At 42.6% G+C, this 26,274-nt stretch overlaps 1 protein-coding gene across 1 annotated transcript in view; it reads right to left on the reverse strand.

The window, feature by feature from the left end:
* LOC124613392 overlaps positions 1-26,274 on the reverse strand; it is a 74,779-nt gene that overhangs the window by 24,912 nt on the left and 23,593 nt on the right. Inside the window, exons 2-3 of the mRNA XM_047142094.1 lie at positions 16,701-16,860; positions 1,914-2,163 (exon numbers count right to left, since the gene is read on the reverse strand). Of these exons, the coding sequence (XP_046998050.1) occupies positions 1,914-2,163; positions 16,701-16,860 (410 nt within the window). The remainder of the gene's footprint in view (positions 1-1,913; positions 2,164-16,700; positions 16,861-26,274) is intronic.

Consider the following 26,274-nt stretch of genomic DNA (forward strand, 5'->3'; position numbering starts at 1 on the left):
GACGTGTGTCCATCAGAAAGAGTAAATTTGTAATACTGTATATCATGAACTGAGATATTTGAATATTACTAAGGTAATTGTTTCTCTATCAAAATCTTTCATTTGCTAACTATGCCTATCAGTAGTTAGGGCCTTCAGTAGCTAGAATATTTTATTTAGCTGGCAGTACTGGCGCTCGCTGCATTGCAGTAGTCCGAGTAACGAAGATTTTATTGAGGTAAGTAATTCATGAAAGGTATAAGTTATTGTTAGTCAGGGGCATTCTTTTGTAGGGATTATTGAAAGCCGGACTGCGTAGCGCTAAAAATATTGTGTGGCAGTTTAGTGTTGATCAGAATAAGTAAAGAGAGAAATGTCTGAGTACGCTCAGTTCTGCTCAGCTGTTTGAAAATCAAATAATGTAAGAGGTTTATCAGCACAGTAATTAATTAATTTTGCTAAGGGATGTTTCAACGCCTCGTCAGTTTCTGCAAACTGTGATCTTTCAGACAGGAAATCACCAATCCAGTGTCACAACTGAGACAATCCATAGGAAAGCAATGTGGCTGGAAGCCGTTTTTGAGGAATGATATCAAAGCCTTTTTGGAACTCTATAAATACGGAATCGATTTGGGAGCCCCTGTACGGAGCACATCGTGCGAATAAGTGTCAGCTGTGCTTCACAAGAGTGCTGTTTTCCAAATGCATGATGGATTGGTGTCAATAGGTAATGTACTTCAGGGTATTTCATAACGTTGGAACGAAGTATTTGTTCACACGTTCTTCTATATGTCAATGTCAAGCAGTACGAGGAAAGATAGAAATAACTACGGATCTGAACAAACTGTAAAACGACAAACAATTCCTTCGGTTCCCACACGACACATCACTGCACGCATTCGCCGAATAGATATTCAGAGGCCAAAGAAGTATATACATAAACTGGTCCATGTAAATAGGAGTTGCCACTGCATATTGAAGGGTCTAATCCGAAACCTTATCGTGTGATACTTGTGCGGCAATTACGGGAGAATGGCACGCATAAACGTGCAGATTACTGCACGTGGCTTTCGAAAAACGTCAGCGATGGTTTGTTACAGCCTTTCAGATACATTGTGAGTGATGAAGCATGGTTTCATCTTTCCTGTAATGTGAATTTACAGAACGGAGAACATTAACGAACCCTAACATTTTGTGTCAGCGATTACTGCATGGTAAAAAAGAAAAAAAAGTAGGCGTTTGGTGCGGTGTAACAGCAACGTACATTATTGGACTGATAGTTTTTGACACTACCGTCAACACAGTTGCATATATGGAAGTTGCTGATACAGTTTTTGCTCAACTCACTGTGTATGAAAGACAGTACTGTTTCTTACAGCAAGGAGGGGGGGGGGCATGCGACGCTTCTAAGGTATCCCTGCAACGAGTCCATGATGTCTTTACTGAGGAGCGAATGTCAGCAAATATTTGTGACCACCACTTCCGCCGGATCCAACAACATGTGGTTTTTTCCCGTTTCCTATGGGACCACTTGAAGAGCAAGATCTATGAAATAAATCCAAACACAACACAGGAACTTAAAGACATCAACCAGATGTATCGCAATATGCTTAGACGTGCACATCTGTGTATGTATCGGTGCTGCAGGGGGTCCGGTCATTCAGTGTCTTGACTTACAGGTGTCCATCGTGGGTCATAAAGGACGCGACATATGCAAGATTTCTGACTCCGGAGGAGACAGTTTTGAAAAGTCTTAGCTCTTTAGAACAAAGTCCTGACCGCAGGTCGCAAGACGAAGGATCATCATTGTTAATATTTCCAGCAAATGAAGAGCAGCTGCTGTTTGTAAAGAAGTTCCTCAAGTTCGAATGAAGTCACTTCGACAAGTGAAATAAGACGTAGGCAAGCGAGGAGAACTCATGCTCAGTACGTACAGTCACTTCGATGCGGCTGTTAGGGTAACCGTGGGTGGCGGTGCCTGAGACGTCTCCGACGGTGAGCGTCGCCTGGAAGTCGTAGATGACCTCGATGTTGGGCAGATCGACGTAACCTCGTAGGTATCCGTCAAAATAGGCGACTGTGTCCCCCCAAGAAGTTTTGGCAACCAGGAATGGATCCATATTCGTCACATATCCGAAGCTGTAGGCACACTGTCCTTCCAATTTTATATCGTATACCGTCTCGCTGTAACAAATAAACATTTATTATGGTCACAACTGATGACCAAAGGTAATTACATGTCTTATAATTCTAAAAAGACTTATGATTCAACAAGTTCTACGTCTACATGGCATTTGGCTGAGGACCCGCAATACACTCATATCAATACCGCTTTTACAGTCTTTGGGAAGAACAACTGTTCGATCACCTTAGACCAGTCCTTGAATTTGTTGTCATGGTCATAAATCTCAGTGTATTGGAGACTCTATGTTACCTTACTTATAAATTCAAGGACACTCTCGGAATGCAGGGGTTACTATTGGAGCATCTACCCACTGATACTGGTTGAGCGTTTCTTCGACGTATTCGAACTAACTCTTAGGGAAACCTCCAGTAGAGGAAGTATCATCTCTGTCTCTTTCATTAGCCCAATTGTTATATAATCTGAGACGGTTCTGTACTCGAAAAGTGGTCTTTCGAATAAGTTGGGATAGATCTCTCTAGTAGAGGTGAAACTCTTTCTATTGTATGATTGTTATCTTTGATTCATTAAGCGTGAATGCCTCAAAATAATTCAGAAATGTGATTGGTTTAACTGACAGTTAAGCTTATTATTGTGGGATTCTTCCGTTTGCTTAGGGATAATGCATCACTTAACTTTGAGGATCAGCTGCCAGTCTTTGTACTAATGACGAAGGAAACGGTATGGGTGACGATGTTGTGTTGGAATTATTGACAACCTAATTATGATCTCGAACAACAAAATGAGTCTCTGTGAATTTAAAGTACATAGAATTTCGTGAAATAAAGCTGTAAACAAATTCCTACGAAGTATGGTACCGTTTTTTAATGTAACTCCAATCTAACAAATTTTAATGGTAATCTTATCAAGTACTTTCTATACAAAAATGTAACGGTAACTGCAGTAAAGGTAGATAGCAAAAGGAAATTGTGGAAAAAAACTGCAACTGAGGTCATTTGCAAATTGTGAGAATGGAACAAATGGCTGACATTCTGCAGTAGGAAGTGGCAGGGGATTGTGAAAAGAAACTGATTTATTAACATAAATTTTAATTTAACTAAATATATACTGTAAACAGTCATTAATATTGGTATTTATCACGCAGATAAGAATAAATGAATATTTTGCAAATGAATGTTGCCTAAGACCGAGCTGTTGTTCTCTACCTGATATATGTGATTCAAATTAATATCATATTACCAATAAAGTGACAAGTTAAAATGGAAAATTAAACAGTTCATTTTACCTATGTTGTTAAAGGGCTAACGGGAGTTTATAAAGGAATTACAAGTTCAGGGAATTTCATTCATTCATACCATTTCATTTTCACAGAAGGTGCTCTTCGCAAATGATACATCAGCGGAAAACGTAGGTCGCCTCGCACAACCGATATATTTCTGCAGCATTCCAGATTCCACTAACACCCTCTTACATGTTTCGCTGGACCTAGCATGCCATGGAGAACAAATATGGAGCTGAGTGGTGTTAACGACAGCCTTAATGAAATTTTAACTTTGCGCGGAACAGAATCGCGCGATAGTTCCACGTTTCATGTAGTAATGCGATAGAACCACGTCTCATGTAGTACAAACGTGGTCCCCACAGCGAACTGTGCTGCAGACGCCAGTAGGGATTTCGGAGCACATCATAGAGTTTTGCTTCTCTCGTTCCATGTACAGTACAGATTGTTACCTGCGTCGTGTGAGAGCGACCCAGGAGAAAAGAAGCCGCCACAATGAAGTGTAATAAAACTCTTCGGTTTTGAAGTATCCCAAAGAAATGGCCCACTGCAGTGACAGAAGATGTAGGATCATTTTGCAAGGGTTTTACAAAGCAGCATAGTGTTGTGATAGTGGGTGGAGCGGGAAGCAGTATGGACAGGGATTAGGGCAAGAATATTAAGTATGACCTAGTAAAAATACCATCTGCAACGAACCATTCAAACGTTGGCGTGGTTCCCACTTTCAAGTGGTAAGATGAGCCTCAATTTAAGAGCTCTGTCAAGAGGGTCAATATGGTGTTAGGTAAGCTGCTTTGGGTGACTGCTTTGTCAGGCATAGGTTTAACTCCTGTTGATGCTATTTGTAGATGTGATTTCACAAGGCATGGCGTGCATCTCAGTAGCAAAGGAATGGGAAAATTGGCCGGGATGATAGCAAAATCTTTATGGGGTGGGGGGGGGGGGTTTCACTGAAACTCATGAGAGTACCTCTTTTTTAGGATACGATCAGCGCCCAATGACAATGATTCAGAGACGTTAAAATATCAAAAGATTGTCAAAAAAGTACAGTAAGAACTAATGTTAGTGTATAAGAAGATTCTCATCAAAGTACTGTGGAAAACAGTGTTAGTACATTGCATCAGGATAACTAGGGATTAAAAAAGTAGCTGAACTTCTTTATTGTTTAGAACATTTGGAAAGTGGGAGTGGAATAGATTACTGTGCCCTAGAGGCACTATAGAGAGAGAAGGAGTTGCCACATGGGTTAACATTAAATTGTAATATGAAAAATTTTGGTACTAAAAATATTGTGTGGAACAACACATAGAAGCATGTGCCTGTGAGCTTTAAATAATGGCAGTTTTATGATTACAGCTGCGTATAGGTCCTAATTGGAAACTTTTCAGCTATTTGTGAAAAACGTGGGTTGTTTTTTGTGTTATCCGTCAGACAGAGGAAGGCAAATTATTGTTTTGGGGATTCCATGTAGATTTTCTGAAAGAATCTGATAGAAAGCATGACCTTGAAGTATTCCTTGGTTCTTTCACATTTGACGTCAGTTACTGATATTCCTACTCGGGAAGTACAGGAAAGGAGCACACTGACAGACAACGTTTTTAAAGACCAAGATAAATTTAATCAAGTAAAAACTTTCCTTGTTAAGAATGGTCTTTCTGATGATAATGCACAGCTAGTTACAGTATATGACATAGATTCATACAGTAACGCGAAAGAGTCCTCCAAAATAGGGTATTCAATTAACAATTTAACAATTACAAATTTTAGGGAAAGCTTGCGACAGCTAGACTGGGATGAGATGTACAGGGAACCTGATGCTAATTTAAATTTTAATCTATTTTATGATACCTTTGTGAGTATAATTGAAAACAATTTCTCTTACAAAACAGTGAAATATAACTGTAAGAAACCATCGAAGAAGTCGTGGTATACTAAAGGGATAAAAATACCTTGTAAACAGAAAAGGGAAATGTGTTCCATGGGTAGAAAGAGTAATGACCCAGAAACAAATATTAGAAGAACTATTGCACTGTATTAAGAAATGTTATTAAAAAGTCCAGAAGTCTGTGCATTATGCCTATGATTAGCACCTCTAATAATAAAATTAAAACAATTTGGAATATTGTTAAAAGGGATACAGGCGACCGAGAGCACGGAAAGACTGTATCTCTATCAAACTCTACGAAAAGGTTAACAAAAAGTCAGAAGTAGAAAATATTTTCAGTATTATAGAGAAAATAGGATACACCCGTTCTTAAGAAGATGCAAGGCTGTATATGGAAGAGGCAATACCAATAAAATCTGATAAAATTGATATTCAACCTACCCAACAAACAAGAAGTAGCTGAGGAAATTGTAGATAATGTTATTCTGAGAGTTATCAATTGGTTCTCTGCAAGTGAACTCTCGCTAACTTTGGAGAAACCTTAGTGTACACAGTTGTGTACAGTAAATGGCATAACGCAACTGGTAAATACAGACTTTGTGCAGAAGTCTGTTGCCAACGCAGAATATTCACAATTTATGGGTGTGTGAGTTGATGATACATTGGGTACACCTGTACCACCTCGTACAACAGCGACAGTTAACCAGCCATTACCATGCGACAATGTATCATTCAGATCAATACTAAAATTCAGTCTACATCCACAGAAGACAGCGGATCCATCTAGTAGTGCGTGTGCAGCGACAGATTTTATAGTATTCTTCTTCTTGTCAGCAGCAGATGTTGTCATTTCAACGTCTTCAATTGTTTTATGATCTGCTGGAACGTTTTAGTTCAACTACTTACTCTATTAGGGCTGTTGCAAATTTTGCTAATAGACGTATTACTAAATTAGCCTACTGTGCCTGTTTTCATTCACTGCATTCATATGGCATTATACTTTGGGATAATTCTTTATTAGGAGAAAGAGTATTTACTGCACAAAAGCGTCTTATCAGAATAATAGCTGGAGCCCAACCAAGATCACCTTGAAGACATTTATTTAAGAAACTCGAGATGTTTACAGTACCTTTGTTCTTAATGACCCACCTCAATTCAAAAATAATAGCAAAGTGCTTAGATACAACACTGGAAGAAAGGACGATCTTCACTATTCTGGGTTATATCTGACTCTGGCACAGAAAAAGATTAATTTTGTTGCCACAAATATTTTTGGTCATTTACCGAATAGCAATAAAAGTCTGACAGATAGCCGACCAGCGTTAAAAAATTAATTAAAAGAATTTCTGACTGACAACACCTTCTTCGCAATAGATTAATTTTTAGATATGGATTAGTTGTTGGAAAGAAATGGTTATATCACGTAAAGGAAACTTCTGTTAAACTGACGCGTTCCACATCGTTACTAAATGTCGTATTCATGATCTATGGAACAGCTGTTTACGTAATGTACGGATGATGTATGGCAGAAACGAATTAATAGTAAGCAGCCATGGGTCCGAAATTCGTGATCGTTTCTTCAATAGACTCCACTGGCTTTTCCTTCATAAACTGTTTCTCAAGCGGGCGCTGCCTACAGAATAATTTCTGCGTCACCAGCAGAGATCTCGTTTCGTTTATTATTTTATAGCACGAAACCGCATGCTGATGTCAGGGGCACGACAGAGCGATTCACAAAGGTGCCTGCAGAAACCGACATCTTAGTTTGTGGCTGTTTCGCGCAATATGAGGTGAAACCGCTATCACACGAAACAGCAGTACGCAACTGTTCGACGAAGCAACTGTCAGGTAGTGTGATACATCTTAAGGGTTATTTCCAAAATAAGTCTTTCACTGTGCCTTAGAGTGTGTGGCCCCTTTCAAACTTGGTGCTAATCAGCAGTAAGTGGCTACTGAGTGAATAAGACAGTTAGTGATAGAATGATAATGTGACTCATGCTTGCGTAGCTCACATACGGAATACAAAATTAATGAATAGATACATAAAGATTTCAGAAAGGTTCCGGCAATGATGAAAATCGCATACCGAAGCTGGTTATGTGCATTTAAACTGGAATTGGTGATTGAGATATTCCATGGGGTGGCTTCAGATACTCAGGGGAAAGAATTTCTTATGCCACACACACTGGCCCCTTTCTTGCTTATATGTGAGAGTTGTGTTGTATGTGCATTTGTGGGGTGTAGTTGATTGCGCTGGACGCCTGTATGCCTGTATAATCTAGTTTTATGTTTGTGTTACATGATGATGATGAAGCAACGGAGAGAGTAAAACCCGGCGCCACGACAGAACATACTACGGTCGAACAGCACAGAGCGGACTACTAAGGTTAATGTCTCATACGACGGACAGATCATTGTCAACAGTGAAATACATGAGACACTGCTTACATTTGGAATATAATCCATAACATTAGCGCAGAGACTGGTGATGGGGAACTTTACACTACCACCTCTCCTCTGGTTAGCCGCGCGGGATTAGCCGAGCGGTCTCAGGCGCTGCAGTCATGGACTGTGCGGCTGGTCCCGGCGGAGGTTCGAGTCCTCCCTCGGGCATTGGTGTGTGTGTTTGTCCTTAGGATAATTCAGGCTAAGTGGTGTGTAAGCTTAGGGGCTGATGACCTTAGCAGTTAAGTCCCATAAGATTTCAAACACATTTGAACATGTTTTTTCTCCTCTGGTTACCGGCCAAATGCTATCGGTGGAAATTTCATCCACTGCCTTACCTGCGAGTCAACCAGTTCCGCACAGTCGTGCACCAGCAAACTCGACTCTGGAGACGGATATCTCTACATTCGCATCACTACCGAGGGAAAAACTTCGAAATGTCCTCCAAAAAGGTGTTTAACTGCAACGTCCAACATGGCTTAGCATTGAAGACGCTGCTGATGACCAAAAACCAGGAAAACAAATACGAACAATCTATCAGATATTTCCGGGTCTTACCAGTGAGATGTTGCGAATAATTACCACTTGACAATCAGTGGGTCAAAAAGTGTTCAAACGTGTGTGAATTCCTTAGGGACCAAACTGCTTACATCATTGGTCCTTAGACTTACACACTATTTAAACTAACTTATGCTAAGAACAACACATATACTCACACCCGAAGGAGGACTCGAACCTCCGGCGGGAGAGGCCGCGCAATCCGGTTCATGGCGCCTCAAACCACACGGCCACTCCGCGCGGCTCTGTATGTCATTTACAGATTGCGCAGAGTTGCATGTGCAATAGTAGGGTGGCAGTTAAGAACTGTATAGTTGAGAGAAGGCACCTAGGAGAGGCTGCTCTTCAAATGGTGCTGCGGCCTCACTTAGGTGCAGGATTGCGATAGACTTCTCAGACTATGGGCGCGTCAGGCTGAGAAAGGTGATCAGGTGATCATATCTTTGTCTTTTGGACGTATACAACAAAACTGCAACAATAAGAAACTGCAGATTCCGCATCATCAGTATTTAGCTAATCATGGTTAGAGATTTTGTTTCTTTCTTTTTCCGTCATAAATCTTTCTCTCTTGTGCAGACCGCTTCGTCTCAGACTATCAGAGTGGCACTTGCAATCTACGTCCTCAACTATTTGTTGGAGGGATTCCAATTTCTGTCTTCCTCTACACTTTTTGTCATCTATAGCTCTTCCAGTACCATGGAAGTTGTTCTGTGATGTCTTAACATACGTTCTACCATACCGTCCACTCTTCTTGTCAGTGTTTTCCGTATATTTCTTTCCTTGCCAAATACTACTGAGAGGCTCATTACTTTTCTTATCTCTAAACCTAATTCTGAACATTCTCCTGTGGCACCACATCTCAAATGCCTCGAGTCTCTTCTTTTTCGGTTTTACCACAGATCACGTTTCACTACCACTTAGTGCTACTCTCGAAATATATATTTTCAGAAATTTTGTCCACAAATGAAAGCCTACGTTTGCTACTAGCAGACTTCTCTTGGGCAGTAATGCCGTTTTTGCAACTGTTAGTCTGAGTTTTAGTCCTCCGGTGGTCACGAGATCTTTTTCTGCCTACTTTTGTGATCACTATTTCTGATGTTACGTTTTCATTCCTGCTACTTGTCATTGCTATAGTCTTTCTTAGATCTGCTCACAGTCCATTTTCTGTACTCTTTAGACACCTCATTCCGTTCAGCAGAACCTAGAGTTCTTCTTCGCTTTTACTGTGATAGTAATGTGATCAGCGAATCTTATCATTGATACCCTTTCACCTTGAATAGTAATTCCACTCTTGAACATTTCTTTTCTTCCGTCATTGAATCTTCGACGTATAGGTTGAACAGTAGGGCGGTAGAGTACATCCCTGTCTTATACCCTTTTTAATTCAACCACTTCGTTCTTTTGTCTTCCACTCTTATTGGTCCATCTTGGATCTTGTACATTATGTATATCACTCGTCCTTCCCTATAAGTTTCCCCAGTTTTTCTCAGAATTTCGAACATCTTGCTCCATTTTACATTGTTGAATTTTTCCTGGCCTACAAATCCTATGAACATGTCTTGATTTTTCTTTAGTCTCGCCTTCCTTATTATCCACAACGTCAGAAATGTCTCTCACTTACCTTTACCTTTCCTAAACCCGAAATGATCGTCTCCTAAGAAATCCTGAGTTTTCTTTTCCATTCTTCTGTATCTTATTCTTGCTTGCAACTTGGACACTTGAGCTGTTAAGCTGATGGTGCAATAATTCTCGCTCTTGTTAGCTCTTGCAGTCTTCGGAATTGTGTGGATGATGATTTTCCGAAAGTCAGATGGTATATCGCCTGACTCATACATTCTACATACCAACGTGAATAGTTTTGTTGCCAGTTTCCGCAATGATTTTAGTTAGTCTGTTGGAATTTTATCTACTCCTTCTGTTTGATTCGATCTTCAGCCTTCCAAAGCTCTTTTAAATTCTGGTTCTAGTACTGGATCCCCTATCTCTTCGCTATAGACTCCTGTTCCTTCTTCTATCACTTCATCAGTAAAGTATTCTCCCTTTCATAGCGGTCTTTATCGTACTCTTTCTACCTACCCGCTTTCTCCTCTGCATTTAACAGTGGAATTCCCATGCACTCTTAATGTTAACGCCCTTCCTTTTAATTTCACCGTACTTGGGTTTGAATTTTCTGTATGTTGAGTGAGTTCTTCCGACCTATTTCACATTTTTGAGGCAGCCATTACGCCTTGGTTTCCCATCTCTTCTTGTTCATTGAATTCTTAAATGACTTCTTTGCAGTCACCTTCTTTGTACCTATGTTTTCCTGCCAGTTTCTGCGATTGTCATTTTTAGAGATGTCCATACCTCATCAACTGAACTGCCTACTGAGCTATTCCTTGTCGCAGTATGTATAGCCTGAGAGGAATTCAAGCGCATCTTTTCGTTCCTTAGTACTTTCGTATAACACTTCATTGAACATTTATTCCTCCTGACTAGTCTCTTGAACTTCAGGCTATTCTTCACCACTACTGATTTGTAATCTGAGTCTATATCTGCTCCTGGGTACATCTTGCTATCCGGTATCTTATTTCTGAATATCTGTCTCACCAGGGGCTAATCCAAATGAAACCTTCCCGTATCACCCGGCATTTTCCTAGTATACCTCCTGCACTTGTCATTCTTGTACAGACTATTTGCTGTTACTATCTGAATTGCTGAACCCGTTTAGTGTTTGTCTTCTTTCCATTTCATTTCACTGACCCATACTATATGTAGGTTGAGCCTTTGCGTTTCCCTTTTCAGGATATCTAGGTTCCATATCACGTTCATGCTTATGACATTACACGTCTTGTCTCTTCCAACATTGTCCTTTCGTTGGTTATTTATTCTTTTTCTCGTGATCACCTCCCCTTTCTCAGTCCACTCCCGGAGGTCTTAATTAAGGACTATTACGGAACCTTTTGCCAATGGATAGGTCATTATGACACTTTTTATTTACAGGCCAAATGTCCTGTGGGTACATATTATGTGTCTGTAATGCAGTGGTTTCCATTGCCTCCTTCATCCTCATGCCGTTGATCATTTCTGATTTTCCCGCCAATAGGTGCAGTTTACCATCCCAATGGGAGTGTCCTGAGCCTCTGTCCGCTCCTCAATCCTCTATGGCAGAATGAGGGTGACTTCTTTTGCCGGATGTCTTCTGCCGCCAATGCTGCTGATTAATCAAAATTTAGGCGCTTGAGAGTTTCGAACCCGGGACCGAGAACGGTTCGATTACTAAGGAAAGACGCTACTACTAGACCACAGGCGTATCTCTACCAACTCGTTATCAACAGAAACCCGTCCAGTAGAGGAATGACTGCCAATGAGACACACACAGTGCATGTAACGTGTGAGCGAGCTGTTTCATGTAAAAAAGAGAAGGCACGCGAATTATCTGAGTTTGACGGTGGGCAGATCGTGATAGCCCGGAGGCTCAGCACGAGCATTGCAAGAATTGCCTGGTGTTCAAGGAGCGTTTGTGAGTGTCCTGAGCATGTGACTAAACCGTGGTGAAATCATGTCCAGATGTCGTGGGCTTGGGCGACCAGCCCTCGTCTCAGATGTCGGTCTCGTAGGCTGGGCAAACTGATAAAACAGGACAAGTGGCGAAGTGTGGCAGAACTAACTGCGCAGAGAACAAGCGTGTCTGAGCACATAGTGTACCGAACACTCCTAACGATAGGCCTCTGCAGCCGACGACCCACGCATGTGGGCGACTATGACTGGAACTGGCACTTGACCATGGGCACTTGGCGTTTACGCAGATGCCGAGCGTTCCATGGACTGGTGAAACCCGATACCTTCTTCATCATTCCAATGAGTGGGCTCGAATCCATCGTCTTCCAGGGGATCAGCTCCTTGACATCTCTACTGCAGGACAGTGACCAGCTATTGCCGGCTCCATTATGATGTGAGGAACATTCACGTGGGCATCCATAGGTCAGGTGGAGCTCTTTCAAGGCACCATGACGGCCAAGGAGTACGCTGGTTCCAGGCCACGTACACACCTTCATGACCATCACGTTTACCGACATCAGTGGTATTTTTGATCAAGATAATGCACCATGTCATAAGGCCATTTAGTGTGATGCAGTGGTTCGAGGAAAACTGTGCAGAGTTACAGTTGATGTGCTGACCCCCCCAACTCGCCAGATCCGATCCCAACTACACACATCTGACCATGATGTAATCCAGCTACGATTTTCTCGTGTCTGTAGGCATTTTCCAAATATGTTTTTCCCTAGTACGATTATTGGTGTATTTATTATAATCAGCTGAAATTTACTGTAGTTTAGTAGTCTTTCCCCAATCATTCCAAGCCCATATTCTCCTGTAACAGCATCCTCATTTCCTTCCCCTACCACTGTGCTTCAATCCAACATGATTATTATCATCTCCCTTTACACACTGACCGTCAGTGTCCCTCATATACTCTTATCTTTTCATTTTCTGATCGTCACTTTGCATCCATGACATGATGACTCGTCACTCTCGTAACGGTGACACATCGTGTTTCACGCTACTAAGAAGTTCTGGTGGTGTCAACTGATGTGTTGGCGGAAGTGCCAACACCGTGTTGCTAGAGGAGGCCGAAATGCACGCGTTTATTTACACGCAGACTGGTGTGAGGTCTGGAACAGTTAAGGGAATTAATAGTAGCAAATAAAGTACGTAGTTGATGTAATACTTAACTTTAATCCATAATTGGTGTACATCGCTCTTGTTTATATATGTTTTATAATCTCAATATCAAATGCTATGGCGCCTTGCTAGGTCGTAGCAAATGACGTACCTGAAGGCTATGCTAACTATCGTCTCGGCAAATGAGAGCGTAATTTTTCAGTGAACCATTGCTATGAACGTCGGCTGTACAACTGGGGCGAGTGCCAGTAAGTCTCTCTAGACCTACCGTGTGGCGGCGCTCGGTCTGCAATCGCTGACAGTGGCGACACGCGGGTCCGATGTATACTAATGGACCGCGGCCGATTTAAAGGCTACCACCTAGCAAGTGTGGTGTCTGGCGGTGACACCACATCAACGAAAGAAGTTCTTCTTGTGTCTGCAAGGCATCGAGTATAATAGGCTCTGGGAAACCACAATCAGAGTTCGATTACAGAAGCAGTTCTAACTATGCAATGCCTATCGAAAGGCGCATTCCGGAAAGAGTTATTTCTTCTCTCGACGTGAAAAACGCAAGTAACTAAAAATTGACTCTCTTGAGCTTTTAGCCACGAAATGTAGAACATTGAAAGATTCTACTACTAAAACTCACGTTATGGGATGTATGCATATCCAAGCAAAACAAATATCACTTGAATAAGTTATATATAGAGAACCTCCAAATCCGATGTTTTAGGAAGACGTTACACTAATTCACTTCAGAGAATGATAGCAATTCGTTCGATACAGTGATAGGAGATACTTTCCCACATATCGGACCAGTAATATTAATGCTCAATAAGAAATCACAAGATAGTCAACTGTAGTGTTACATTCTGATTCGAAATAAAGTTTAAACTGTAAGTGGAGATGAAATTATTGTGAGTCCACTGGGGGACGGCCGCTTTTTCTGCTAAGCTGCGATGCTGAGTTTCTGCGACGTCGGAAAATACCAACGTTTCGCAGATCCTTATTGACATATTTTGGTATTCTCATCCAGGCAAATGGCTCAAGTACGTCAAGCTATTTAGCATTAGTTTTTCGCTTAAACTTTGTGTCTAAGTAATGAAAATCCAAAGTCGAAATACATTTTCGATTTGAGAACTAGTTGAATTCACCACAAGTTTAATGACTCTTAAAATAATTTCAATGCTGAGAAAAGTATAACAGTCACTATGGTTATAGGTTGGTCACGTCATTTTGATTTTTGTATAGCATCGATGTACAGATCAGAAAGCGAGAGAGAGGCCAAGTTACGTTACTATTAAACAATCTTTGGTCTTGCCGAGGCACCGTCTTTGCCGCTGCACAATCTGATACATTCTTAGCGGAAGTGTGGTACGTGATGCACGTATTCAGTAGTACTGTGTTCACTTCTGATGGTTTATGTTTGATGAAGAAGGGTTGATTGTAAAGGACAGCAAGGTAAGACGAATACATTAGAAAGCGAAGACAAGGTAAGTTTTGAATAATGTTATTATTTCTGAAGAGCAGAAGTTTGGAGTGTTACTGCAGAACTGCGCAGCTAGGAATGATTGTTGTCAGATAGTTAACTTGCTGAGAGCTGAGAGAAAGACCACCCTATTTCCCTTAGTCATGCATTGACCTATTAAATGATTAAGCTGTTTGATTTTTATATAAATTCTCTGTTAACATTGTACCATCTTTAAAACATTTTCCATCTTGCTAAGCATAGTACTGTTCAGACCAATGTTATGTGTGAAGGTCACTCGAAGCTTTACTCTGTCTTTTTTGTATACATACTTTATTTTAAAATAGTATTCTTGGAATATCATTTCATAGGAATAGTTAAATTCCCCACCCCACTAGTTATCATTACGCATTAACACATGCAACATTTCGAGTATGTATTTGGAAACAGAAACCTAGCCTAACCGCTGCCTGCTTGTTGTTTGCTGTTCTGCTTTCAAGAAATGTGGAACAGTGCTGTCAAGCCGCAAGGTAGGAGGAAATTTTGAGTAGCGCCAGATAATCGTTTTACTTCAGCTGCGTATTTCACATAAACATAAGTTGCATTCAGGCCAGTTACAGTTCAATTCATATTAGGTTCTATTTGGTCGAATTTAGCATACGACTTTAAGTTGGATAACAGTTTCTGGGGACATAGCATTTGATAAAGGTAGGTTTTATAGTGTAGGAGCTACAGGTGGGCTAAATTCTGTACTGAAACAATACGTAGTGGGGAGGTTACAGAGTAAGCGCTATAAGCCTAAAAATGGTCCATGAACTACGCTACCGCCCATTATGATTGCTACACCACGAAGATGACGTGCTAAAGACGCGAAATTTAGCCGACAGGAAGACGATGCTGTGATATGCAAATTATTAGCTTTTCAGAGCACTCCCACAAGGTTGGCGCCGGTGGCGACACCTACAAAGTGCTTACATGAGGAAAGTTTCCAACCGATTTCTCGTACACAAACAGCAGTTGACCGGCGTTGCCTGGTGAAACGTTGTTGTGATGCCTCGTGTAAGGAGGAGAAATGCGTACCATCACGTTTCCGACTTTGATAAAGGTCGGATTGTAGCCTATCGCGATTGCGCTTTATCATGTCGCCGACATTGCTGCTCGCGTTGGTCGAGATCCAATGACTGTTAGCAGAATATGGAATCGGTGGGTGCAGGAGGGTAATACGGAACGCCGTGCTGGATCCCAACGGCCTCGTGACAATATCAGTCGAGATGACGGGCATCTTATCCGCATGGCTGTAACGGATCGTGCAGCCACGTCTCGATCCCTGAGTCAACAGATGGGGACGTTTGCAAGACAACAACCATCTGGACGAACAGTTCGACGACGTTTGCAGCGGCATGGACTATCAGCTGTGAGACCATGGCTGCGGTTACCCTTGACGCTCCATCACAGACAGGAGCGCCTCCGATGGTGTACTCAACGACGAACCTGGGTGCACGAATGGTAAAACGTCATTTTTTCGGATGAATCCAGGTTCTGTTTACAGCATCATACTGATCGCATCCGTGTTGTCGACATCGCAGTGAACACACATTGGAAGCGTGTATTCGTCATCGCCATACTGGCGTATCACCCGACGTGATGGTATGGGGTGCCATTGGTTACACGTCTCGGTAACCTCTTGTTCGCATTGACGGTACTTTGAACAGTGGACGTTACATTCAGATGTGTTACGACCCGTGGCTCTACCCTTCATTCGATCCCTGCGAAACCATACATTTCAGCAGGGTAATGCACGATCGCATGTTGCATGTCCTGTACGGGCCTTTTTGGATACAGAAAATCATAGACTGCTGCTCTGGCCAGCAGTTTCTCCAGATCTCTCACCAACTGAAAACGTCTGGTCAATGATGTCCGAGCAACTGGCTCGTCACAACACTCTAGTCACTACTCTTAATGAACTGTTGTATCGTGTTGAAGCTGCATGGGCAGCTGTACCTGTACACGCCATCCAAGCTCTGTTTGACTCAATGTCCAGGCGTATCAAGGCCGTTATTACGGCCAGAGGTGGTTGTTCTGGGTACTAATTTCTCAGGATCTATGCACCCAAACTGCGTCAAAATGTAATCGCATGTCAGTTCTAGTATAATATATTTGTGCAATTAATACCCGTTTATCATCCGCATTTCTTCTTGGTGTAGCAATTTTAATGGCCAGTAGTGTATATTACAGGCTTAACACATTTATTTATGAGACAGTAATAATGGCGACTGGAAGTAGCAAAGAAACTCACTCAAGCTCTTTGGTGAAGTCGTGGATGGGCAGGTTGTAGAAGCCCAAACTGCGGACGGCGTCGTCGAACTGGTCCACGAGGCTGGCGAAGTAGTCCTCCGGCGACAGAGCGGCGCCTCGCACAGCGTGCCGTTTGACGAATGCGGCGCGTGTACCGTCAGCTGAAGAGAGGGCATCAAGAAGTGTAGCACATCCACGAAGGTCAGTCGCAGAGAAGGTACAAAGCAGAAACAGAAAAAAGTGTAAAACAATGCAGGAAGTGAAGTCTGTTATCCTTGGATAGCATGCTACTCAGTTTCTCCTAGATAATAACAGGATACCGTATCTGAAGTCCTACGAGGAATGCACGAGTCTTGACACATGGTTTATCTGTGCTTGGTCGAGCCGGCCGCTGTGCCGGGCGATTCTAGGCGCTTCAGTCCGGAACCGTGCTACTGCTACGGTCGCAGGTTCGAATCCTGCCTCGGGCATCGATGTGTGTGAAATCCTTAGGTTAGTCAGGTTTAAGTAGTTCTACGCCTATGGGACTGATGACCTCAGATATTAAATCCGATAGTGCTTAGATCCATTTGAACTATTTTTGCTTGGTCGACACCTAGCTTACGTTCATTGGATTTAGCAGGGACGAAGAGAAATTGTGACAGCGGTGTCCCAGACAGATAATCTCATGTTCTATCACAATGTCCATTGAACAGAAATGCGACAAGCCTTACAGAGACAGAAATACTCGTGAACCCAAGGGTACGGTAGTTTCCATCACAGATTGTGCGCACATGATACATTTGTCATTGAGGAAGTGTTAGCTGGCAAAAATTTAATGCATACTCTCTGAGAAATAGAGAAAAGATCTAGGTGGTGTCAAGATTAGCTATTTTACATGAAACTTGTAACATAGCTGAACTGAATATCATAGCACACGTTAGATACAAAATATTATAGAAATCATTACTTATACTGCAGAAATGCATAAACGATGGCTTGATGGAAAGTAATGGTTCTAATATCTTTTACTCTGTCCTCAGAATCGGTTGAGATATTGGATGTCGTACATATTACTCGATCGACTTTGCGGCAATCCTCTGCCGCTAGAGGGCACCGAATTGTAGCGTGTAACACGGTAGTGTGTAACCTATGTCGCTGCGTGAGAACCAGCGTGCTGTAATCTAGTGTCACGAATTCTAAGAGTTCGTCCGTATATGGTGCACCCTCTCCTTGAGTATGACAACGCCAGATCACTCACGAACTCTTTGACATCTGCAAACAACCTGATCCTTGGGTTCACTGTTTTCTGTTGTTCTCCATACAATCCCGTAATGTCCCCATGCGATTTTCATCTGTTTTAAAAACTTAAAGAACACTTTAGATGACTTCAAAGATTCGGTTGCGTCTCCTTAAAAAAAAATCAAACATTCTACAGCGACGGTATCAGCAAACTGTTGTCTGATCGGGAGAAATGTTTTCGTTACCATGGTGACTATGTTGAGCAATAAATACCGGGTGATCAAAAAGTCAGTATAAATTTTAAAACCCGCAGATGGCACTTCATCTGATCAGAATAGCAATAATTAGAATAACAAAGTAAGACAAAGCAATGATTATGTTCTTTACAGGAAATGCTCAATATGTCCACCATCATTCCTCAACAATAGCTGTAGCCGAGGAATAATGTTGTGAACAGCACTGTAAAGCACGTCCGGAGCTATAGTGAGGCATTGGCGTCGGATGTTGTGGTTCAAATGGCTCTGAGCACTATGGGACTTAACTGCTCAGGTCACCTGTCCCCTAGAACTTAGAACAACTTCAACCTAAATAACCTAAGGGCATCACACACATCCAAGCCCGAATCAGGATTCGAACCTGCGACGTAGCGGTCTCGCGGTTCCAGGCTGTAGCGCCTAGAACCACTCGACCACCTCGCCAGGCTCGGATGTTGTCTTTCAGCACCACTATAGATGTCGGTTGGTCACGATACACTTGCGACTTCGGGTAATCACGAAGCCAATAATCGCACGGACTGAGGTCTGGGGACGTGGGAGACCAAGCGTGACGAAAGTGGTGGCTGAGCCCACGATCATCACCAAACGACGCGTGCAAGAGATCTTTCACGCGTCTAGCAATATGTGGTGGAGCGCCATCCTGCATAACCATCGTACGTTCCAGCAGGTGTTTATCAGCGAGGCTGGGGATGATGCGATTCTGTAACATATCGGCGTTCCTCTCACCCCTCACGGTAGCAGTTACAAAACGAGAATCACGCATTTCCGATAACGGTAGATGTGGTAAATCCAACCCATACGGTGACTTTCTCGTCGTGCAATGGAGTTTCCACTACAGTTCTAGGATTTTCGGTAGCCCAAATTCTGCAGTTGTGGGCGTTGACAGACCCTCGGAGCGTGAAATGAGCTTCGTTGGTACCCAACACGTTACTCAATCAATCTTCATCTTCCGCCATTTTTTGAAACGCCCACACCGCAATTGCCCTCCGCTTCACTAAATCGCCAGGTAACAGTTCATGATGCCGATGGATTTAGTACGGATAGAATCGGAGGGTACGCCTAAGTGCCAACCAAACATTAGTGTATGGAATGCCGGTGCGACGTGCGACTGCACGAGCGCTGACTTCCCCGTGCATAGACGAACCCGCTACAGTCTCCATTTCTTCCTGAACTGTCTCAGCAGCATTACGCCTTGTGCTCGGTCGGCCACTACGGGGTCTATCGTCTAAACAACCCGTGGCTTCGAACTTCGAAATCATTCTCGCCACAGCTGCATTTGTCAACGGATCTTTACCCGTTCGATTTTTTTTTGTTCTAATAAAACCCCATGTCATTACAAGTATGTGTGTCAATTTTTACCTCTCTACCTTCATTATTCCGTGGTTTATTAATTTTTCAAATTTATACTGACTTTTTGATCACCCGGTATGAGATAAGAAGACAAATCATGTAGAATGTTAAAAACACTTATTCCATTCAAAAAGCTTTAAGCGTTTTCACATTAAAAACTCTGAGGTGTATCTTCTCGGCACTCCACTGTATATTCATTAAACAACGATCGTTTAAACTGCAGGTCGTTTTGTTCGTCCATGAGACGAAGAAGGCTGTTTTTATTGATACTGTGTTCTCAGAAGACATTCCAGACAGTTCACCTAGCGGATAAAACGCGAGTGTTCGCAGTGTAAGCTTTGTGACTGGACTGAACAGTTCCTTACAAGCAGCTCATAACATCCAGAATGAGATTTTCACTCTGCAGCGGAGAGTGCGCTGATATGAAACTTCCTGGCCTAACCGAGACTCGAACTTGCCCGCGAAAGGCAAAGGTCCCGAGTTCGAGTCTCGGTCCGGCACGCAGTTTTAATCTGCCAGGAAGTTTCAGCTCATAACATATCTTTAAATAACGAGGAGGACCTTCACATTTAAAATTTTCTTGGTGTGCACCAGAGGGGAGTTTTACTGGGCCATTAGTGGTAATGGACGTTAAAAGAATTATTGGGTAACATATGAGGCTGTACCAGATTGTTCGTGGACGATAGCAGTACATGTAGAGAAGTCGCAACGCTGAAAAATTGCAGCGAAATGGGGGAAGAAGTGAAGATGATTGACTCTTGGGGCAGGAATTGACACGTGACCCTCAAGTAAAACAAACGAAACGCATTACGCATAAATAAGTTATAACTCGGTTACACACCTACCGAAGAGTCACTGAATTTAAATAAATATCTGGCAGTGTGCAAATGAAGAGATTTAAAGTGGAGCGACCACATAAAAGTAACAGTAGGAAAGGTGCATACCAGACTGAGGCTCATTGGAAGAATCATCACGAATGTAGTCGATTCCCAAAAGAGATAGCTTTCAAAACGCTCTGCTGACCGACACTAGAGCATTGTTTCTAAATCTGCTACCCTTAAAAGTTGGGATAGAGAGGGTCCTAAGGATAAGTCTGTGTTTCTTCATGCGTTCGTTTCGTAAGCTCGAAAGCGTCACGGAGATACCAATACGATTCCAGTGCCTGGCTTTACGAGACAGGCGTTCTGAGTCACACTGCACCAGAAGCTATGTTTCTAGAAAAGTCTGTCAATATACGGCTTCGTCCTAGATGCTTGTCGTGAAAAGAATGCGAGGGTAAAATTAGGTATTTGAAGTCACATGGAGCTTTACCAACAGCAGCTCTTCCTGCGCACTATGAGCGAAGGAATAGGAAATGGGGGCGTGGCATAAGGACAGAGGTAAGCGAAGTATTGCCCATCACAGTAAGATGACTTGCGGGGCACCGACATAGATCTAATGTGATGTGGTAGACTGAGCCCAGTGCGACGATCGTGCTATGCACTCAAGCAGGGCACGGATGTGTACCTTGGGTATCACTCTACATTAAGTTCCAACGTGAGTTGCCTAACATAATAAACAATAGCATTTGGATATCAGTGTTGGACAAGTTATCGACCATGCATGCCACACACTAAACTGATGTGAGATATGTGTGCCAGCTTTACAAGCTGGGAAGCAACATTGTGAAATAAGCTATACAGTCGCTCGTGTTCAGGCATTCAGTCATGCCGTTCCGTTGACAAGTATGTATCCGAGTATTCATACAGCATCATTATCATCATATTCACGGTGGACCATGCTGTCCGTTCCGTTCAAACATGAATTAGTCACCCCCCTTCTCTTTCACTGGCATGCGATATCTCTACAAGTAGTCTGTTTGTAGAAGAACGCTTTTTCGCACGTCATTTTCCCTCCATTCGTACAGGGCGCATTTTCCAGTTGAGATTTTGTTCTTGTACATTGTAATACTTGTTGACTCATTTCATATGTTTTACATTCCTATTTCGTCCTTTATTTTACTTTCAATTACTTATTTGTGTATCATGTTGCGTGGGATCCCGTGAGCAAAAGGTACTTGATCAAGGAACGAGACTGTACATAGTTTATACAATGCAGCTCAGAAAATTTATCGACAAAAGAAATTAAAGGATTAATAAAACATGAAAAAATAATGACACATTACACGAGTAAGTGGAACATTATTACATCTCTAAGTGTGTATACGGCCATTGCTCCTAAGAATTTATACTGAGGTGCCAAAAGTCATGGGATATCTCCTAATATCGTATCGAGTCACTTTTTCCTGCGCAGTGCTGCAACTCGACGTGGGATGGGCTTAAGTCGTTTGAAGTCCCCTGCAGAAATATTGAGCCGTACTGCCTCTATAGCTGACGAAAATTGCGAATATGTTGCCGGTGCGGGATTTTGTACACGAACTGAGGTCTTCATTATGTACCATAGATGTTTATTGATTCATGTCGGGCGATCTGGGTGGTCAAACCATTCACTCGAACTGTCCAGAACGTTCTTCAAACCAATCGCGAAAAATTGTTGCCCGGTGACTTGGCGCATCGTGATCAATAAAAATTCAATTGTTGTTTGAGCACATGACATCCATGAGTGAGTGAAAACCGTCTCCACGTATCTGAACATCCAAAGGATCCAGTCGATTCCATGAGAATACAGGCCACACCATTAAGGAGCCACCACCAGGCTGCACAATGCCTTCTTGACAACTTTCGTCCATGGCATCGTGGGGTCTGAGCCACCCTCGATCCCTACCAACAGCTGCTACCACCTGAAATCGTGACTCATCGGACCAGACCGCCGTTTCCCAGTCAACTAGGGACCAACCGATGTGGCCACGAGCGCAGGAGAGGCGCTGCATGGAATAGCGTGCTGCTAACAAAGGCATTCGAGTTGTTCGTCGACTTGCATAGCCCATTAACGCCAAATTTTGCCGTACTAGCCTAACGGATACGTTCGTCGTAGGTCCAGATTCATTTCTTCGGTTATTTCATGCAGTACTGCTTGTTTGTTAGCAATGACAACTCTACGCAAAGGCCGTTGCTTTCGGTCATTAAGTGAAGGTCGTCGGCCACTACTCTGTCCTTGATGCGGTAATGCCTGAAAATTTATATTCTGGGCACGCTCTTGACACTGTGGATCTTGGAATACTAAATATCCAAACGATTTCCGAAGTGGACTGTCCCATGCGTTTAGCTCCAACTACCGTTCCATGTTCAGAGTCTGCCAATTCCGTCGTGCGTACATAATCACGTCGGAGACCTTTTCAAAGGAATCACCTGATTGCAAATGACAGCTCAATCAATAACTGTCCTTTTATACCTTGGGTATGCGATACTACCACCCACTGTATATGTGCATATCGCTGTTCCGTGACTTTTGTCACCCACTTCTGTCACCTCAGTGTAAGGTATATTATTTCCAAAACTCTCTTCCCTTATCTATTTAAAACACAATTTTCACACCCAAACAACATAATAGGCTCGGCCATCATACAGTTTCAGTTGCTTAGCTTTCTCTTCTTTTGCTGCTACATGTTCTGTTTACAGTGCCTCACATCAGTTATGGCAACGGCAGTGCCGAGGTTCGTACACCGACTCCCGTCAGATTACCGAACATAAACACTGTCTGGCGGTGCTGAAGCCTGGATGGGTGCAGGCCGGCTACAGCGAGTGCTGTCAACAATTTCCCCTATGTTTTACAGCAGAGGGAACAGGAGGGATGGTGGTGCAAAGTCCCTGATCACCAGTCTTTACGCCAATGTCCCGGATTAGCCTCCAAAGACCTTCCGCAGTGTTCCATGGAGTGAGGGCATGCGACATGGTAGCTTGTGATACATCCGTCGGATGGGGACATAAAGCTCGGTGTCCTCCTTGGTGTTATGCGGAGGGAATAGGCAATTTGCGGGCAACGTGTTCCACCCTCTCCGTTTCACGGTTTCCGTTCTGTCTCCAACACGAACATATCTTCAAACTGCACGCACGCACGCACACACACGCTCGCACACACACACACACACACACACACACACACACACACACACACACATAAACACATTATAGTCACCTATACTTAACAAATAAACATCTCCAAATAATTCTCATACTTCAAAAAGGAAGGGTGACTGCGTGCGCGAAGGGTAGGAAAATGTTTCCAATTTGGCGGCTGAAACCACTCTTCTAAGTCTTCCAGCTATTCATGTAATACGACTTTACATTTACACCAGTTATTTATTTTACTTCTTTCTTAGAGCAACGTCCTAACAGGAAACCAAGAATCAAAATAGCTGATTTCGAGTACACGATCCATTACATATTTTGCCGTCAAATGCCATTACATAGAATTGTCGAATGATTCCCACCACCCAGTGAACCATGGACGTTGCCGTTGGTTGGGAGGCTTGCAGGCCTCGGCGATATAGATAGCGTACCGTAGTTTAGAGGCCATACAAACATGCGACTCCTGAAGAGGGGCAGCGGCCTTTTTAGTAGTTGCAGGGGCAATAGTCTCGATGATTGGCTTAACTGGCCTCGTAACGTCAAGACAGTGTCGCTGGGCTGATACTGCAGCTGAAAGCAAGGGCAAACTACAGCAGTAATTTTTCCCGGGGCCGTGCAGCTTTACTGTATGGCTAAATGACGACAGCGTCCTATTGGGTAAAATATTCCGAAAGTAAAATAGTCCCCGATTTGGATCTCCGGGTAGGGACTACTCAAGGGACATCGTCATCAGGAGGAACAAAACTGGCGTTCCACGTGTCGGAGCGTGGAATTGTCAGATCCTGCTACGAACACCTTAGTGAACGTTTTATTGTAGCCAAGATATACACATAGCTCAGGCTTGCCAGAGTAGTACAAGTTTGTATGCCAATTAGCTCCTCAGATTATGAAGATGTTGAAGAAATGTATGATGATACAAAGAAATTATTCAGATAGTTAAGGGAGACGAAAATTTAATAGTCATGGGGGATCGGAATTCGATAGTAGTAAAAGGAAGAGAAGGAAAAGTAATAGGTGAATGTGAACTGGGAGTAAGAAATGAAAGACAAAGCCGCCTGGTAGAATTTTGCACAGAGCATAACTTAATCATCGCTAACACTTGGTTTAAAAATCATGAAAGAAGGCTGTATATATGCAGGAGACCTGGACACATGGGAAGATTTCAGATTGGTTATATAATGGTAAGACAGAGATTTAGGGTACAGTTCGCAGATGTGGACTCTAACTACAATTTTTGATTATGAACTGTTGATTAAAACTGCATAAACAGCAAAAAGACAGGAATTAAGGAGATGTGACCTGCATAAACTGAAAGAACCAGAGGTTGTACACAAATTCAGATGGAGCACTAGCGAACGACTGACAAGAGCAGGGGAAATACGTACAGTATAAGAAGAATGGGTAGCCTTGAGAGATGGAATAGTGAAGGCAGCAGAGGCTCAAGTAGGTAAAAAGACGAGGGCTTGTAGAAATCCTTGGATAACGCAAAACATATTTAATTTAATTGATGAAAGGAGAAAATACAAAAATGTAATAAATGAAGCAGGCGAAAAGGAATACAAACGTCTCGAAAATGAGATCGACAGGAAGTGCAAAATGGCTAAGCGAGAATGCCTAGAGGAGAACTGTAAGGATGTGGAATCATGTATCACTTGGAGTAACATAGATGCTGCCTATTGGAAAATTAAAGAAAACTTTGGAGAACAGAGCACCACCTGTATCAGTATCAAGATCTCATACGTAAATCCAGTCATAAGTAAAGAAGGGAAGGCAAAAAGGTGAAAGGAGTATACAGAGTTCCTTTACAAGGGCAATGTACTTGAGGGCGTTATTATGGAGATTGAAGAGGACGTAGATGAAAATGAGATGGGAGATATGATACAGCGTGAAGAATTTGAAAGAGCACTGAAATATCTAAGTCGAAAGAAATCCACGGGAGTAGACAACATTCCGTTACAGCTACTGGTAGCCTTGGGAGAGCAAGCCTTAAGAAAACTCTTCCGCCTGGTGAGGAAGACGTATGAGAAAGGCGAAATACCCTCAGAATTCAATAGTAATATAATAATTACAATTCCAAAGAAAGCAGGAGCTGATAGGCGTGAAAATTATCCAATTATCAGTTTAATAAGTCACGGTAGCAAAATACTAACACGAATTTCTTACAGATTGGCGGAGAAACCGCTAGAAGCTGACCTCGGGGGAAGACCAGTTTGGATTCCATAGAAGTCTAGGTTCAAATGGCTCTGAGCACTATGGGATTAACTTCTGAGGTCATCAGTCCCATAGAACGTAGAACTACTTAACCTAACTAACCTAAGGATATCATACACATCCATGACCGAGGCAGGATTCGAATCTGCGACCGTAACGGTCGCGCGGTTCCAGACTGTAGCGCCTACAATGGCTCGGCCACTCCGGCCGGCAGAAATCTAGGAATACGTGAAGCAATACTGACCCTACGACTTATCTTGGAAGATAGGTTAAGGAAAGGCAAGCCTACGTTTGTAGCATTTGTAGAATTAGAGAAAGCTTTTGTCAATGTTGACTGAAATACTCTCTTTCAAAGTCTGAAGGTCCCAGGGGTAAAATACAGGGACGAAAGGCTACTTAAAATTTGTACAGAAGCCAGATGGCAGTTATAAGAGTCGAGGAGCATGAAATGGAAAAAATGATTGAGAAGGAAGTGAGACAGGGTTGTAGTCTATTCCCAATTTTACTCAAT

This window comes from Schistocerca americana, chromosome 4 (assembly GCF_021461395.2).
Source record: "Schistocerca americana isolate TAMUIC-IGC-003095 chromosome 4, iqSchAmer2.1, whole genome shotgun sequence".
Lineage (NCBI taxonomy): Eukaryota > Metazoa > Arthropoda > Insecta > Orthoptera > Acrididae > Schistocerca > Schistocerca americana.